Consider the following 17,651-nt stretch of genomic DNA (forward strand, 5'->3'; position numbering starts at 1 on the left):
CGTCTCTACTAAAAATCCAAAAAAAAAAAAAAAATTAGCCGGGCGTGGTGGTGGGCGCCTGTAGTCCCAGCTTCTCAAGAGGCTGAGGCAGGAGAATGGCATGAATCCGGGAGGCGGCGGAGCTTGCAGTGAGCGAAGATCGCGCCACTGCACTCCAGCCCGGGCAACATAGCGAGACTCCGTCTCAAAAAACAAAAAAAAAAAAGCAAAAGCAACAATCTCTGTAATATCTGGGGACATATTTTAGGGACAAACCAATTTTCTTTAGGTTGAAACCAGACATTTAAGTGCTAATAACTTTCAATAAGTGCCAACTGATTGGTTTTGACAAAAACAACAATGAACCAGGGATGAATATACCTAAACCCTTTCATAAGGTATTTTTTTCTAAACAGTATCAATCAATACAGAAGCTACAAAGCTCTACTCCTGAATTCTTGGGGTACTTATTATGAAGCAGAGAAATCACAAAATAGGGCAAGGGACAAATGACAAAGTGGGCCAAGTCCACATAATTTGAGACTAGGCTATTAACTGTCCTTCACTCTTCTACTCTGTATGTAGTCAACCTACCATAATGTCATTTAACCTCAAGGTAAAAATAAACACCGGATTTAAATGTTAAGCATACTAGCAAATGACAGCAGGAAAGAATAAACAAAAAGGCAGAGGAAGCAGAAAGCAGAACAAAAGTAAAATTGGAAGTTACTTTATGCTTTCCTTTTGTTTCTTACTATTTATAGTTACAGTTCTATCTCCTTTTCCAGATGACAGCATATACATACAGTAACTTGTAATATGTTGTAAAATGAACTGAGTCTGTGTATACAAAGCTGGAGCACAGGAAAGAAAGACTATGTGAATGATCTACTCAAGCATCCAGCAATTCACATTTTAACATAGTTTTCTACTCATGGTAGCATGTATAATAACTCATTAAATGGTAAGAGAAAAAATAACTGATATGTAAAAATATACAAGAAGAAAGCCATCTGCTAGCAATAATGTTGGAAATACAGAAAAAATGAAGCAGTCTAAGAAAGTGATGGTTCTTTGGCAGAAAACAAAAGTTCTGACTAAAGAGTAGAATCTTGAATTTTAGGAATCTCAAATTTGATGTGGAAAATCCCCTAATACATCCAAGAAAAAGCACACATTTTATGGAACTTCTCCAGGGAGTACTTCGGCCAGAATAAAGGTTGTTCAACACACTAAAAAATAATAATAATTTTTAGTGAAAGTTTAAAGGTGATCAATATTCAAGTAAGGCTGTGTAATCTGGAACAAAGCTAAGCACATGTACAACATTCTCCATATATGAGAACTGGGGAATTAGCAAAGGTTTTAATGTAAACCATATTACTTTTAAAGAAACACAATATAAAACATACCACCAGATGCATTGCTAATGGCTGATCCTGCAGATGCCACCTTGGAAACTGCTGCTGGATTGTATGTCCAAGATGTTCCACAAACTTCCACCTTTAAATCACTGTCTGAATAAATCTGTTGTACTCGGCCAACTTTACCTAAAGTCTTGGGGAAAAGAAATAGATTCATAATTCCAAGTCTAAAGTATATGCCATAAAATCAATCACTAGTTTTTGTATGCTTAAAGTAATAATTTTACTTATTACTAATGAAAAAACTTTCAAAGGATAACCATACGGAAATGGGTTATTTGAATAAGTACAAATGTTAAAAAATATCTTTTAATAATAATAAAACTACTTCTACAAGAATATGAGACAAATCATGATGAAGTCTATCCTATTCATATGAGTTTATAAAAATCTATTTTGATATTCAATCCTTCCTTTTTAAACCCATAAGGTACATTTTGAGAACTTGCAACTCAAGTAGTCTAAAATCTATCATCAATAAAACCTAAAAAAGAAAATCGGATTTCTAAAAACAAAAAACTAATTTGGACAAGAACGGCTCAAGCTTACATCTATGTTTAAACCCTTTTTGGAATCATCTGATTTCTGCCAGTTCCTTCCCTTCCTCATATTCCTAAACCTGTGCATTTTCCCAAAATTTTATTCCATAGGTTTTTACTCTTCTTCACTGAAAATTCAACCCACTTTGACAACTATCACCTTTTTTTTTTGAAAACACAAAATTACCCCTCACCCCCACATACACATAGTAATTCTAATTTTTTAACTGCCTATTAGACATTTTCACTTGGAATTTTCCATTATCATCTCAAACTCTATGAGGCTACATTCTTTCGTTTTTTTCTCCTCAACTTTTTATTATGGAAAACTTCCAAGAGATACAAAACTGGACAATAGCATACTGAATCATCATGTACCCATCAACCATTTGTAACAATTATCAGCTCATGGCTAATCTTGTTTCCCTTATTCCCTATCCATGCTGCCCTCCAGTATTATTTCAGTGTGTACCTCCAACCAGTAAGAACTCTTTTTTTAGTAACATATTTTACAATGCTATTTATTATCAACTCAAAGTTACAATAGTTATATATCACAAAATTTCAGTGTTCAAACTTCCAATTACCTCATAAATTACCAGTTTTTTAGTTTGTTTAAATCAAGATCCACATAAAGTCCATACGTACATTTTTTTCTTTGCAAATTATTTGTTGAAAAACAGTTGTCTTACAAAGTTTCTTACCATTTGAATTTTACTAATTGGTGTAGTTTAGTAACTCGTTGGCTCTCTGTACATAGTCAGCAAGAACCCCTTCAAGTTGGTTGCTAATGGCCCTAAGAAACCAGTGAAAGCTTCCTTGTTACCCGGTATGAGGCTCATTTTGTTCACCTCTTGTCAAAGAGCTAGAATTAGCCATTTCTCCAAAAATCCTTGGCTCCTTACTAAGAGAAAGGCTGCTTGCAAACCATAACCTGGGCACTAAGTTTAGTTATTACTAAAATGGTCACTGTGGAGGCATTTTCATGAATACAGCTAGGAAATAGGAGTTTTTGTTTGGGGCATTTTTTTCTTATTTGTTTTAATTTTACTTTAAGTTCTGGGATATATGTGCAGAATGTGCATGTTTGTTACATAGCCATACATGTGCCATGGTGGTTGCTGCACCTATCAACCCATCATCTAGGTTCTAGGCCTCGCATTGCATTATATTAGTTATTTGTCCTAATGCTCTCCCTCCCCTTGCTCCTCACCCCCTGACAGGCCGCAGTATGTGTTGTTCCCCTCCCTGTGCCCATGTGTTTTCATTGTTCAACTCCCACTTATGAGTGAGAACATGCGGTGTTTGGTTTTCTGTTCTGTGTTTCTTTGCTAAGGATGATGGCTTTCAGCTTCTTCCATGTCCCTGCAAAGGACATGATCTCATTCTTTTTTTTATGGCTGGGAGAAAAATTTTGCAATCTACCCATCTGACAAAGGTCTAATATCCAGAATCTACAAAGAACTTAAACAAATTTACAAGAAAAAAACAAATGACTCCATCAAAAAGTGGGCAAAGGATATGAACATACACTTCTCAAAAGAAGACATTTGTTTTGTTTTTAAAGAAGCATAAATCATGAATTCAAACACTCTTTTCATTCAAATTCAAGACTACAGGGTCTTTACCTCCTCTATATTATATCTGCATCTCCTTTCACAACTCTGATAATTCTGATCCTCAAAGTCAAAGGAGTAACAGAATTATCACACAAGTACTCATCTGTTTTTTGGTACATCTAACAATCTCGGAATAACAATATCAACACTACTACATGCAATAAGATTTTTGAAAAGTGTTAAACATTTCATTTCCATGCAGTTCTTTAGGGTCTATTCTTCCTATGAAGATATAAAGAAAAATTAACTGTGTTTAAAAAATTACTTGGAATTTTCTCTCTACATGGTTATGCTAACAGAAACACATTTAGTTTCATTTGCTTCATTTTATTTTCCACTTTTAGGAATTTTCTTTTTAAATTTAATTTTGTTTTACAATTGTATTAAATATGTATGTGATTTCAAATCAAATCTATAAAACAAGACATATTCAAAGAGGTCTCCCTTACTTCTTTGCCCCTTATATCCTATTCCCTTTTTATATAGGGACACTTATTTTTAACTTCATAGTTTATCATTGCACTGTCTGCTTTAATACAGTTTGCATTGTCCTAATAGTTATTTTATATATATATAATACATATATATATCAACTTGGTTCCCTAGTATGTGCAATACTGAAATTAGTCATTCATGTGTCCTTACCCTACCCTTTCTCTTTTCTAATATTTTGATCTAAAATAATATTTAGTCCCAGTTAATACAACTAAAAGGCAAACATATTAAATTTTTCATGTGCTCAATTTCCACCCTGTTTTTTACAACTATACTTTACATTGTTAGAACACATAATCATTATATATTCTACCCTTTCCTTTACAACATTCATTTAATCTTAGTCCAACAAATCAATACATATTCCATGATCACTAGTCCTTCACTTGATGTCTCTTCAGTTGTTTTGGTTGTCTGAAACTCATTCTCTAGCAAATTACTTAGAAAGGACTCATGGGAACAAGAATTCTCACATATTCATAGCACAGTTATACTTGAAAGTCAGTTTGGTTACATATAAAATCTTCAGCTTATATTCTTTCCTTGAGTATCTTAAATGCTATCTCACTGTTTTCTGGCATAAAACACTGAGACGAGATTTTTTTCTTAACAGCAAAATAATTTTCTTTCCTTTAGGACCAATAACCTGCCTGGTCTTTTTTCCTGGATACTTTCTCTCTTCTTGAAGATTCAGTTATTTTACCAGAATATGGCCCAGTGTTTGTTGTTCTGGGTCAGTTTTCCCAGGTATGCAATGTGCCCCTTCAACGTTTAGTTTCAAATTGTTTTCTCCATTCCAGGAAAATTTTTCTAAAATTACAAATTTTCATATTTGTTTCATTTATTTGGGTTTTGTTTCTCCTTTCTACAAGGATACCTTGTATGTGTGTGTGTATGTGTGTATGTGTGTGTGAGTGTGTGTGTGTGTATGTGTGTATATATATATGCTATTTCATGTTTGTTGCTTTCTCTGAAATACCTTTTGCCTTTTTTATTTTTAAAATTTTCCTGCTTTTTCACCTTCCATTTCTCTTAGGCATTATCTGTTGCATTTATCTGCTCTGCTCTGTGTTCCTTCCAGCTTAGTCTTCACTTACGACTTTTTCACTTCTTTTTAATTATTTCCTAAGTTATATCACCTCATTTCTGATTTCCTTCTCTTACATTTTTCATTTTCTTAATTTCTTTTAGCTCATTTTTTATTTTTTGCATTTTTTTTTTAAGAGTCAGTCTCACATTAGCCCAGGCTAAAGTGCAGTGGCTATTCACAGGCATGGTCCCACTACTGATCAGGGACTAGGCAGGATGGGAGGGGATGAGATGGAGCAGGTGTTGGGGCTGGATAGGAAGAGAAGGAGGTGCTGGCCAGGAGAAGAGACTGAACAATTACAGTAGAGTGGGGGTGACAGGATACTAAAAGGGATGTGAGATGAAGTACATGGGACAGGATGGAGGCACTGAATGGGACTGGAATGGAGGGACAGACAGGACAGGAGCTGAGAGGCTGAATGAGACAGGAGATGGCAGTAGGCAAGGTGGAGAACTACAGAGGAAGACACAGCAAGGTGGAGGAGGAAGGGAAACAGAACAAGGCAGCATAAGGGATGGCAGGGTGACACAGTAATACCAAAGGTGGGAACAGAAGGACAGAAGCAAGGGATACAGACAGGGAAAGGGAAGGATGGTTAAAGAGAGGGCAGAACAAGCCAATTTGTTTCTTGCTGCTGAACATTTGATGAAAAAATGACTAAATAAAAAATTAAACTGTAGCTCTTTGGAAACAAATTCACTCTATGAAAGCACACACATTTTGAGCTGCTCTTTCATGCTCAAGTTTTAGACGCAGGCTCCCAAATCAGGAAAGCTGCACTGGTCCAGCACTGCTAGAGACCAGATGGGCACAGACCTGTATCATTCTGGGGTTAAGTATCAGGAAAACCACTGCTGACTTGCACCACATAACATTCTCCAATAACTACTCTATCAAAAAATATTAAATATTAACTGTAACCTTTTCTGGACCTTCCCAGGCTAATTTAACTGGGATAAATTAGAAAACTAAAAGCATGAGTATGTCTAGGTGTACATGGAGAATACAACTCTAGGAAGTTTTATGCCAATTTAATTTCTACATTAATTTACTTTTAAAAAACGACATAAGCATACTGTAATTTCCAGCCCAGAATCATTCTATACATACTTACCGGAAGCATCGCTTCAGCCCATTCTCCATGTCCTCTTTGTAGAAGTTTAATTCGTTCCAGGTCGTAACAAACTTGTACAAGATCACCCACTTGAAACTGCGAAGTGCCTCCTTCTGCACCTTGAGCAGCTTCTCCACTTCGGACAATGTTCGCTTTAGTGAGAACAGCAGGATTGAAGGTCCACCTACAAGAGCAAAGCTAAACCTCAAAATGGATAGGTTTGCTTAATTTTAATACAATATTCGTAAACACTGAAGATCAAAAGAGTAAGACAATCCTTTGCAATTATATCCTGAACGACTTGTGTTTCCTTTATTTTTATATATATACATATACATATATATTTGTTTTGTTCTGTTTTGTTTTTTGAGACAGAGTCTTGCTCTGTCACCCAGGCTGGAGTGCAGGGGCGTGATCTCGGCTCATTGCAACCTCCGCCTCCCAGGTTCAAGTGATTCTCCTGCCTCAGCCTCCCAAGTAGCTGGGATTACAGGCACGTGCCACCGTCCCCAGCTAAGTTTTGTATTTTTGGTAGAGACTGGATTTCACTATGTTAGCCCACCTGGTCTTGAACTCCTGAGCTCAAGTGATCTGTCTGCCTCAGCCTCCCAAAGTGCTGGGATTACGGGCATGAACCACCGCCCCAGCACCTCCTTTTCATAATTTTAATATACAAATTTGGGAAAAGAGTCATCCATAATCTTACCACCTTAATACAAGTGTAAATATTTTGGTATACTTTTGTCTATTCTCCCCTGCATGTTTTTTAAAACTGTTATAAAAGTAATACATAATTACTGTTAAAAATTCAAAATTTCAGAAACATGTAAAGTAAAAGTTCCATTTCACACAAACACCCTGGATCATCACTCCCATCCCACTAGAAACCACTATTAATATTCTACTCTGTGTCCTTACAGACATTCTATCAATATGCTGAATGACATTCATAACACAGTTGTTTTCCCATAAATGGGAATATTATATACATACATATGTATACATAGACATAGAGACACATACACACATATATTTTGTGACTTTTTTTCAGAGAATACATCTGGGAAGGTTTATTTTTTTAGTGTCACAGATACAGACCTATCTTAAATAGGTCTAAGAATACAGACCTAAATTGAATAGACCTTAATTCAATTTAACTGCTACAGAGTATTCCATCACTTGGATACATACTAATGTACTTAACTATTGTCCTATTGACTATGATTTAAAGTGCTTCCAAACTGTCACCCATATATACAGTGATGTAAAGACCATCCCTGTGTATACATCTTTGTGCACATGAGGTCAGTATTTCAGTAGAGATTCCTAAAAGAACTGTCTGATCAAAGTATACATTTCTTTCCAATTCCAGTAGAACCAAACTGCTCTACAAAGAGTGTATCATTTCCCCACACCACTACCAACTTAAAGGATAAAAATAGTATCTAGTTTTAATTTTCCATGCATGGATATTTGCCATAATTGTAATCATTGTATCAAACTAATTTGGATGCTGATGTCTTTATACAGGCATTTTCCATGCTGCTATCATCTTCAAAATAATCATTTTAATGACTACTTAATATTCCATCAAATAGATATACCACAATTGATAAAAGAACACCTCCCCTAATTCCACACTGAATTCCAAGAGTAAAGGTTCCCTTGTCAAATAAGTTTCTACAATATTGGCATATTATATCCTCTTCTTAGTCCAAATGGTTATCAGCATATAAAAGACTGAGTGGTCACACCATATAAAAATCTGCTTACTAACTTTCTGTAACCACACAAGTAAACTGTTCTTTGTTTACTTTATTTTTTCTTTTTTTGATACAGAGTCTCACTCTGTTACCCAGGTTCAAGCAATTCTCCTGCCTCAGTCTCCCGAGTAGCTGGGATTACAGGCACGCACCACAACACCCAGCTAATTTTTGTATTTTTAGTAGAGGCAGGGTTTTGCTATGTTGGTCAGCCTGTTCTTGAACTCCTGACCTCGGGTGATCCACCCGCCTCGGTCTCCCAAAGTGCTGGGATTACAGGCGTGAGCCACGGCACCCGGCCAAGTAAACTGTTCTTTCCAAAGCAATCACAAAGAGAAAAAAGTGCCTCTGACCAGTTAAAAATAAAAATCATATACACGAAGTTTTCTCTCAGCCATATCAACAACAGTGCCTTTTATCTCATTCTCAATTACCCAAAATTTACTAGACTTACTATCCTGCCCAAACAGAGCAGCCACCACACAAGTGCTCCCTCTGCTGAGTGCTTTTCCCAGTGAAACCCAGTCTATCTTTTAGGTTTACTCCAAGTGTTAATTATCCCTCTGCAGTTTTCTCTAATTTGCCCAGTAATGACCACTCTTCTCTTGCACTCTCAAAAAATTCTGAATACTTACCAATCATATTATTTTTAACATGTTATCACAGTTATTTCCCATTCTATCTATCCAAGCTAAAAAGGAAACCCCTTCAAAGCAGGAGACGATGTCTCATCTTTGTGATCCTAGTACTAATCACAGGGCCTAATACAGAATAAGTACTTAGTAAGTTCTGTTGGATAAAGAACAAAAAGATCTTCTAGAACTCAAGTATCATATTACTGTTAGCACTCTACTGCCCAAGAAAAATTTCGAACAAGAAAGAATTCTGCAAATACTCCTCCTAATTAATGCTAACCTAACATTCCCAAAGAGATTATTTAACACAAAATGTGTTAGTACATGCTAATCAGAACTTAAGTCATATCCTTAAGATTTTTTTCCTTTTTATTTATTGACTGATAGGCAATAATTGTACCTTTTTTTTACTTCTTTTATTAATGACAGCTTTAAGATGTATTTCACGCACCATAAAATTTACCCACTTAAAGTATATAATTCAGTGGTTTTTAGTATATTCATGGAGTCGTACAACCATAACCACTATCTAATTTCATTTTTATTATGTCATAAAGATACCCCATAACTATTAGCAGTTACTCCATATTCACCCCTTTCCCCAGGCCCTAAATAACCAGTCATATACTTTCTTGTTTCTATGGATTTGCTTATTCTGGATATTTTATATAAATAAAATCACACAACGTGATCTTTTGTGACTGGCTTCTTTCACTTAGCATAATTCAAGATTCATCTATGTTGCAGTATGTGCCAGTACTTGATTCCTTTGTGGTATGTATGAATATATCATATTTACCAGTTGATAGGCATTTGGGTTGTTTCTACTTTCTGGAGCTTAAGAATAATGCTTCCACAATATTCATATACAGTTTTTTGTATGGACATACATTATTAAATTCTTTTGGGTACACACCTAAGAGCGGAACTGCTGGGTCTATGGTAACTCTATGTTTAACATTTTGAGAAACTACCAAACTGTTTTTTAAAGCAACCCAATTGTTTTACAGTGTTACCAGCAATACATGATGGGTCTAATTGCTTTACATCCTCAACAAAAGTTATTTTTTTTTATTCAAGCCATCTTAGTGTGTGAAGTGGTATGCCATTGTGGTTTTGCTTTGTAGTTCCCTAATAGTAATATCAAGCATATTTTCATGAATGTTGTGAACAGAACCACGTCCCCTTAGAATTCATACGCTGAATCCCTAACCCCCAATGTAACTGTATTTACAGATAAGACCTTTACAGAAGTAATTAAGATTAAATTGGGTATTACAGGTGGGTCTCAAATACAATAGGGCTGGTACGCTTATAAGAGGAAGAGACATCAAAGATTTCCCTCTCCAAGTGCACACAGAAGAAAGGCCATAATGAGGAGAGAAGGTGGCCATCTATAGACCAGGAAGAAAGGCCTCAACAGAAACCAACACAGTTGGCACCTTGATCTTGAACTTCTAGCATCCAAAAGTGTGAGAAAATACTTTTTTTTCTTTTTTGAGACAGGGTCTCACTCTGTCACCCATGGCGGACTGCAGTGGCGCGATCATGGCAAACTCCAGCCTTGACCTCCCTGGGCTCAAGCAATTTGCCCACCTCATCCTCCTGAGTAGCTGGGATAACAAGTACATGCCATCACAGCTGGCTAATTTTTTCTTTTTATGTATTTTTTGTAAAGACGGAGTTTTGTTATGTTACCCAAGCTGAGAAAATAAATTTCTATTGTTTAAGCAACCTAGTCTGTGGTATTTTATTATGGCAACCCTAGCCAAATAATACAATGGCATTATTAACCATCTCTATAGCGTATTTTCTTTGGAAAACTGTCTATTCAAATCCTTTGCCCATTTTTCTATTAGGTTTTAACTATTGAATTTTAAGAGTTCTTTACATATTCTACATAGAAGTCCGTTATTAACCCATATAATTTGCAAACTTTCTGTCTCATTCCATGGGTTGCCCATTTTCTTGATAGTCTCCATTAAAACACAAAAGTTTTTAATTTTGATGAAGTACTATTTCTCCACTTTCTCTTTGGTTGCTTCTAATTTTGGGGTCATATCTACTAAACCATTGTCTAATCCAAGGTCATGAAGATTTATGGCTATGATTTATTCTAAGAGTTTTCTAGTTTTACCTTTTACCTTTAGGTCTATGTTCAATTTTGATATAATATTGGTGTATGGTGTATAGTAGGGGTTCAACTTGTTTGTTGATATCCAATTATCCCAGTACCATTTGTTGAAAAGACCATTCATCTCTCACTGAAGTATCTTGAACTCTTGTCAAAAATCAACTAACCAGCCAAGTGCAATGGCACATGCTTGTAGTCCCAGCTACTCAGGAGGCTGAGGCAGGAGGATCTCTTGAGCCCAGGTGTTCTGTGCTATAGTGCGCCATGATTGTGCCTATGAACACCCCACTGAACTCCAGCCTGAGCAATCTAGCGAAACTCCATCTCTTAAAAATAAATAAATAAATAAATAAATTGACCTAAATGCAAGGGGCTTATTTCTGGACTCTCAATTCTATTCCATTAATCCATGTCTAACATTACATCACTAATATACTATCTTTATAACTGTAGCTTTGTGGTTAAGTTTTGAAACCAGGAATTGTGAGATCTCCAACTCTGTTCTTCCTTTTCAAGACTATTTTGATAACTGTGGGTCCCTTGAATTTCCATATGAATTTTAGTATCAGTGTGTCAATATCTGCAAAAAAAGTACCAGGATTTTGATAGGGATTACACTTAAATCGGAAGATTAGTTTGGGAAATACTGCCATCTATTGTGGGTTGAATTATGCCCCCTTCCAAAATATGCTGAAGTCCTAATCCAGGTATCTGTTAATGTTACCTTATTTGTAAATAAGGACTTTACATATGTAATCAAGTTAAAGTGAGGTCATACTGGATTAGGGTAAGCCCTAAATTCAATGTTTAGTGTCCTTATAAGAGAGTCATGCACAGATACCCACCAAGAAATATAGACTCACAGGGAAGAAGGTCATGTGAAAAGAGTGGCAGAGAATATAGAGTGATGCATCTACAAGCCAAGGAAAAAGGATTGCTGGGAAGCACCAGAAGCTCAGAGAAAGGCATACAACAGATACTCCCTGAAAGTCTCCAGAACAAACCAATCTTGCCAACACCCATAATGTGGACTTCTAGCCTCTGAAACTGTGAAAGAATAAATCTCTGTTAAGCCACCCAGTTTATGGTAATTTGTTATAGCAGCCCTAGGAAACTAATACACCATCTAAACAATATTAAACCTGATCTAAGAACATGGAATATTTTGTCATTTATTTAGGTCTTCTTTAATTTCTTTCAACAATGTTCAGTAGTTTTCACTGTACAAGTCTCGCATCTCCTTGGTTAAATTTATTCTTAAGTATTTTATTCTTTTTGATGCCATTATAAATGAAATTGTTTTAATTTCATTTTCATATTGTTCACTGTTAGTGTACAGAAATACAACTGATGTTCCTGTATCAATCTTGGTTCCTGCAATCTTGCGGAACTCATTTATTAGCTACAACGGCTTTTGTGGATTCTTTGGGTTTTTCTATATACGATATCAGGTCATCTGTAAACAGAGTTAGTTTTACATCTTCTTTTTCTTACCTAGTTGCTATGACTAGAACCTCTGCTACAATGCTGAACAGAAGTAGTAAAGTGGACATTCTTGTCTTATTTCTGATATTAGGGGGTAAGTATTCAGTCTTTCATCATTAAAGATGATGTTAGCTGTGGGTTTTTCATAGATGTCCTTTATCAAGCCAAAGAAGTTCCCTTCTGGTCCCAGTATTTTTAGTGTTTTTATCATGAAATGGTGTTGGATTTTGTCAAGTACTTTTTCTGCATCTACTGATATGATCATGTATGTTCATAAGATTTGAATACAATCAGACCTAATGTTATACCTAGGTAAGCAACTTAATGTTAACTTTTCTTATTCTGTATAACATCCCTTCCCCCAAAGAACCTCAGGGAGTTAGCTTCTTTATGTACATGTCAGTAAGACAACTATTCAATTTATTGATTTTTCTTTAAAATATTATAAACTTACTAGAGTGAATTAGATATATTTTGGCCCAAATAAAATTAAAAAGACATCCCTAGCCTCCAAGAAACTTGCAATTTAGAAATCAAATGAATTTTAATAGGTAAAAGTAAACCTAAATAGATGAAGAGTATAAGCATATATAATACTATGGAGAGTAAAAGGAGAGAGGAGGTTCCCATATCATATAAACTCAATATTTATAGGATGTAGAGGAATTAATCCAGGTAACGAGGGAGAAAAAGAGGAGCGGGCATTTTACCTAAAGGGAGTAGTATGTTAAAAGGTACAGAAGTGAGGAAATGCACACAATTTTATATTGCTGATAAGGATTAGTGTGTGTGTACATATCTGTGGCAACACCAAAATCGCAGAGCAGAAACAATCTGGCTTCACCCTCCCCAATAGAAAACCAAAAAAAAAAAAATATCTAGCACCAGGATTATCACCAGCAATATCCCAGAACTCAAGTCTGAAGCTGAAATGATCCCTGGGGCCAGAGATATGAAAAACTCCAAGCAGATAATAAAAGAAACAAATTTCTGAATCTGCAACATCCTTCCCCCTTCTACCAGGCACAAAGCACAGAAAATTCCCCCAGGAATCACAGTCTCTACCCTGGAAAAAGTGAGATCAAGGCAGAGAGCCAGCTTCCCCACCATCTTGGGTTCCCTTGCAGGAAAATTATTCCTGCCTCAATCCACAGGAAGCCTTATGAGTACCTGCAGGAAGAAAAATCCCTAAGGGTAGCTACAGTCAAAGAGAAGATACAGGACTAGCAAGCCTGGCCCTTGAAACTCTGCTCTTTATCTCAGCCAAAACAGACATCAAATCAGAGTGGCTGTTCAGCAGCACTATACTGTAGGAGGCACACATTCCATGGGTCTTCTGGCCATAAATCCCTAACCAGACTTCCCACACAGCCGAGGTACCACTTTTGGGATCCGCTCCCACTCCTTTCCGCCCAATTCAGGATGAACAGAGTTCCAAACATTTGTGACACCCAACGCAAACTGGGGCTTAAAGCACCATTTAGTTCTGAAAAGGAGGCAGCAATCTAGAATTGAGGGGATTCAACAGGCAATTGCAAAGAACCTCTAAGCAAGTATGCCCTAGAAAGACCAAAACAAGCAGACAGCAAAAACTAGAAAAAAAAAAAAAAAGATCCTTCAATATGAAGCCATAAAAGGCCGATAAGAAACAAAATAAACAGGAAGCCAATGGACAAAGCAAAGTGCCAATGACCAACCCTAGTAAGGCAGCAATGTGTAAGCTCTCAGTTAAAGAATTCAAAACAGCAGTTCTAAAGAAACTCAGTGAACTCTAAGATAACACAGAAAACCAACTCAGAAAGTTATCAGAGAAATTTAACAGAGGTGGAAATACGTTTTCAAAATCAAACAAAAATCCTAGAACTGAGAAATATATTTGTTGAAATGAAAAATGCATCAGAGGCTCTCAACAGCAGAATTAATTAAGCAGTGGAAAAAAATAAAAACAGTGGGACTGGATATAGGCTATTTGAAAATACACAGAAGAGAAAAAAGAATGAAAAGGAATGGAGAAGGCCTACAGGATACACAGACTAACCTCCAAAAAGCAAAATTGAGTCAATGGCATTCAAGAGAGAGTTGAGAAAGAACAAGGGGTAAGTTTATTCAAATTATAACAGAAAACTTTCCAAATCTAGAGAAAGATAAAAGCAAAAACTATAAAAAAAAAAATCAATGTACAGCAAGGTCAGAAATCATCAAATAAAAACCAAATAATAACCAAATAGACTACCCCAAGACATATACTAACCAAACTCTTAAAAGGTCAAAGACAAAGAAAGGATCCAAAAATAAGCAACAGAAGAGAAGGAAATAACACATAAAAGAGCATCAATTCATCTAGCAACAGACTTTTCAACAGAAACCATACAGGACAAGAGAGAGCAAGATGACATATTCAAAATGCTAAAAGAAAAAAACTGGTAATTAAGAATACTGTACCAACCAAAGCTTTCCTTCAAACATGGAGGGGAGATAAAACCTTTCCCAGATGAAAAAAAGCTGAGGAAATTAATCACCATCATTTCTTACAAGAAATGGTAAAGGGAGTTCATCAATCTAAAAGAAAAGGATAGTAATAGCAAAAAGAAAACATGTGAAGATACAACATTCCCTGGTAAAAGTAATTACACAGATTCAGAATACTCTAATACTATAATTATGTGCAATCCCCTCATAACTCTAGTATAAGACTAAAAGACAAATTTATCAAAAGCAAACAGTTAAGAGATACGGAATATCAAAAGACGTAGACAGAGACAACAAGAAGTCACAATGTGAGGAATTAAAAAGTGTAGAGTCTTTTAGTTTTCCTCTGATTTTCTTTGTAATCAAAGTTAAGATGTCAACTGTTTAAAATAACTTGTTATATGTATAACATAGGGTCAAGCCCTACTGGGCCTATGGGTTTTTTTCTTCGTGTGCAGAGATGAGAGAGAAATCCTCATTGGGCGCCAGATATAGGGTGCAGCCCTACTGGGCCTGTGAGTTTTTTTCTTCGTGTGCAGAGACGAGAGATCGTAGAAATAAAGACACAAGACAGAGATAGAAGAAAAGACAGCTAGGCCTGGGGGACCACTACCACCAAGACATGGAGACCGGTAGTGGCCCCAAGTGCCTGGCCACGCTGTTATGTATTGTATACAAGGCAAGGGGGCAGGGTAAGGAGTGTGAGTCATCTTCAATGATAGGTAAGGTCACACATGTCCACCGGACAGGGGGCCCTTCCCTATTTGGTAGCTGAGGCGGAAAGAGAGAGCGGACAGCTTACGTCATTATTTCTTCTATGCACTTTTCGGAGAGATCAACGGCTTTAATACTTCCACTAATTCTGCTACTGCTATCTAGAAGGCAGCGCCAGATGTACAGGGCAAAACATGAGAATGGACCAGGGGTGTGACCGCTGAAGCACAGCATCACAGGGAGACATTTAGGCCTCCGGATGGCTGTGGGCGGGCCTGACTGATGTCTGGCCTTCCACAAGAGGTGGTGGAGCAGTCTTCTCTAACTCCCCCAGGGAAAGGGAAACTCCCTTTCCCGGTCTGCTAAGTAACGGGTGCCTTCCCATGCACTGGCACTACCGCTAGACCAAGGTCTGTTAAGTAATGGGTGCCTTCCCAGGCACCAGTGTTACCACTAGACCAAGGAGCCCTCTAGTGGCCCTGTCTGGGCGTAACAGAGGGCTCACACTTGTCTTCTGGTCACTTCTCACCATGTCCCTTTAGCTCCTATCTCTGTATGGCCTGGTTTTTCCTAGGTTATAACTGTAGAACAAAGATTATTATAATATTGGAATAAAGAGTAATGCTACAAACTAATGATTAATAATATTCATATATAATCAAATCTATAATCTATTTCTAGTATAACTATTATAACTATTCTTATTCTATATATTTCCTTTATTATATTGGAACAGCTTGTGCCCTTGGTCTCTTGCCTCAGCACCTGTGTGGTTTGCCACCCACATATAAGATGCTTTCTGTAAGCTTCATGGTAACCAGGAAGAAAAAACATATAGTAGCTATACTAAAAATGAGCAACACAGGGCTGGGCGCAGTGGCTCATGCCTGTAATCCCAGCACTTTGGGAGGCCAAGGAGGGTGGATCACTAGGTTAGAAGATCGAGACCAGCCTGACCAACATGACGAAACCCTGACTCTACTAAAAATACAAAAATTAGCTGGGCGTGATGGCATGCGCCTGTAGTCCCAACTACTTGAGAGGCTGAGGCAGGAGAATTGCTTGAACCTGGGAGGCAGAGGTTGCAGTGAGCCAAGATCACACCACTGCACTCCAGCCTAGCAACACAGCGAGACTCCATATCAAAAAAATAAAACAACGCAGGCTGGGCGCAGTGACTCACACCTGTAATCCCAACAGTGTGGGAGGCTGAGGCAGGAGGAATGCCTGAGGCAAGGAGTTCAAGACCAGCCTGGGCAACATCGTAAGACCCCATCTATATAAAAAAAAAAATTTAATGACCATGGTGGTGTGCACCTGTAGTTTCAGCTACTTGGAAGGCTAAAGTGGGAGGATCGCTTGAACCCAGGAGTTCAAGGTTTCAGTGAGCTATGATCATGTCACTGCACTCCAGCCCGAATGACAGAGTGAGACCCTGTCTCAAAAACAAAAAGTGATAAAATTTGTTTAAAAAATACATTAAAACATACTACCAAAGAAAATCACCTAACCACAAAGGAAGAGGGCAAGAAAAAAAAAAGGAAGAGAAGAGTTACAAAACAACCAAATAACAAATAACAAAAATAGCAGTAGTCTTTACCGATGAATAACAATAATGAATGTAAATGAACTAATTCTCCAACTAAAAGACATAGAGTGAGGCCAGGCACAGTGGCTCATGCATGTAATCCCAGCACTTTGGGAGGCTGAGGTGGGCAGACCACCTGAGGTCAGGAGTTAGAGACCAGCCTGACCAATATGGTGAAACCCCATCTCTACTAAAAACACAAAAATTAGACGGGCTTGGTGGAGGGCACCTGTAGTCCCAGCTACTTGGGAGGCTGAGACAGGAGAACTGCATGAACCCGGGAGGCAGAGGTTGCAGTGAGCCAATATCGTGCCACTGCACTCCAGCCTGGGTGACAGAGTAAGACTCCATCTCAAAAAAAAAAAAAAAAAAAAAAAGACATAGAGTGGCTGAATGTGTAAAAGAAAACAGCTTTAATGACCCAACTGTGTACTCCCTACAAGAAATTCATTTCACCTATAAAGACACAAGCAGACTGAAAATGAAGGGATGGAAAAAGACATTGCACACAAATGGAAACCAAAAAAGAACAGGAATAGTTACACTTTTATATCAGATAAAATAGACTTTAAGTCAAAAACTGTAAAAACAGACAAAAGTCAC

The 17,651-nt window shown here is 37.2% G+C and overlaps 1 protein-coding gene across 2 annotated transcripts in view; it reads right to left on the reverse strand.

Annotated features, from left to right (window-relative positions):
• Positions 1-17,651, reverse strand: part of LOC105465553 (MIB E3 ubiquitin protein ligase 1) — a 145,209-nt gene that overhangs the window by 84,047 nt on the left and 43,511 nt on the right. For both annotated transcript variants that reach the window (XM_024787704.2, XM_071085563.1), the window contains 2 exons: positions 6,261-6,444; positions 1,392-1,536 (listed from right to left, as the gene is read on the reverse strand). In XM_024787704.2, the coding sequence (XP_024643472.1) occupies positions 1,392-1,536; positions 6,261-6,444 (329 nt within the window). The remainder of the gene's footprint in view (positions 1-1,391; positions 1,537-6,260; positions 6,445-17,651) is intronic.

The sequence above is a fragment of the Macaca nemestrina genome, chromosome 19 (genome assembly GCF_043159975.1).
Source record: "Macaca nemestrina isolate mMacNem1 chromosome 19, mMacNem.hap1, whole genome shotgun sequence".
NCBI classification, from domain to species: Eukaryota; Metazoa; Chordata; class Mammalia; order Primates; family Cercopithecidae; genus Macaca; species Macaca nemestrina.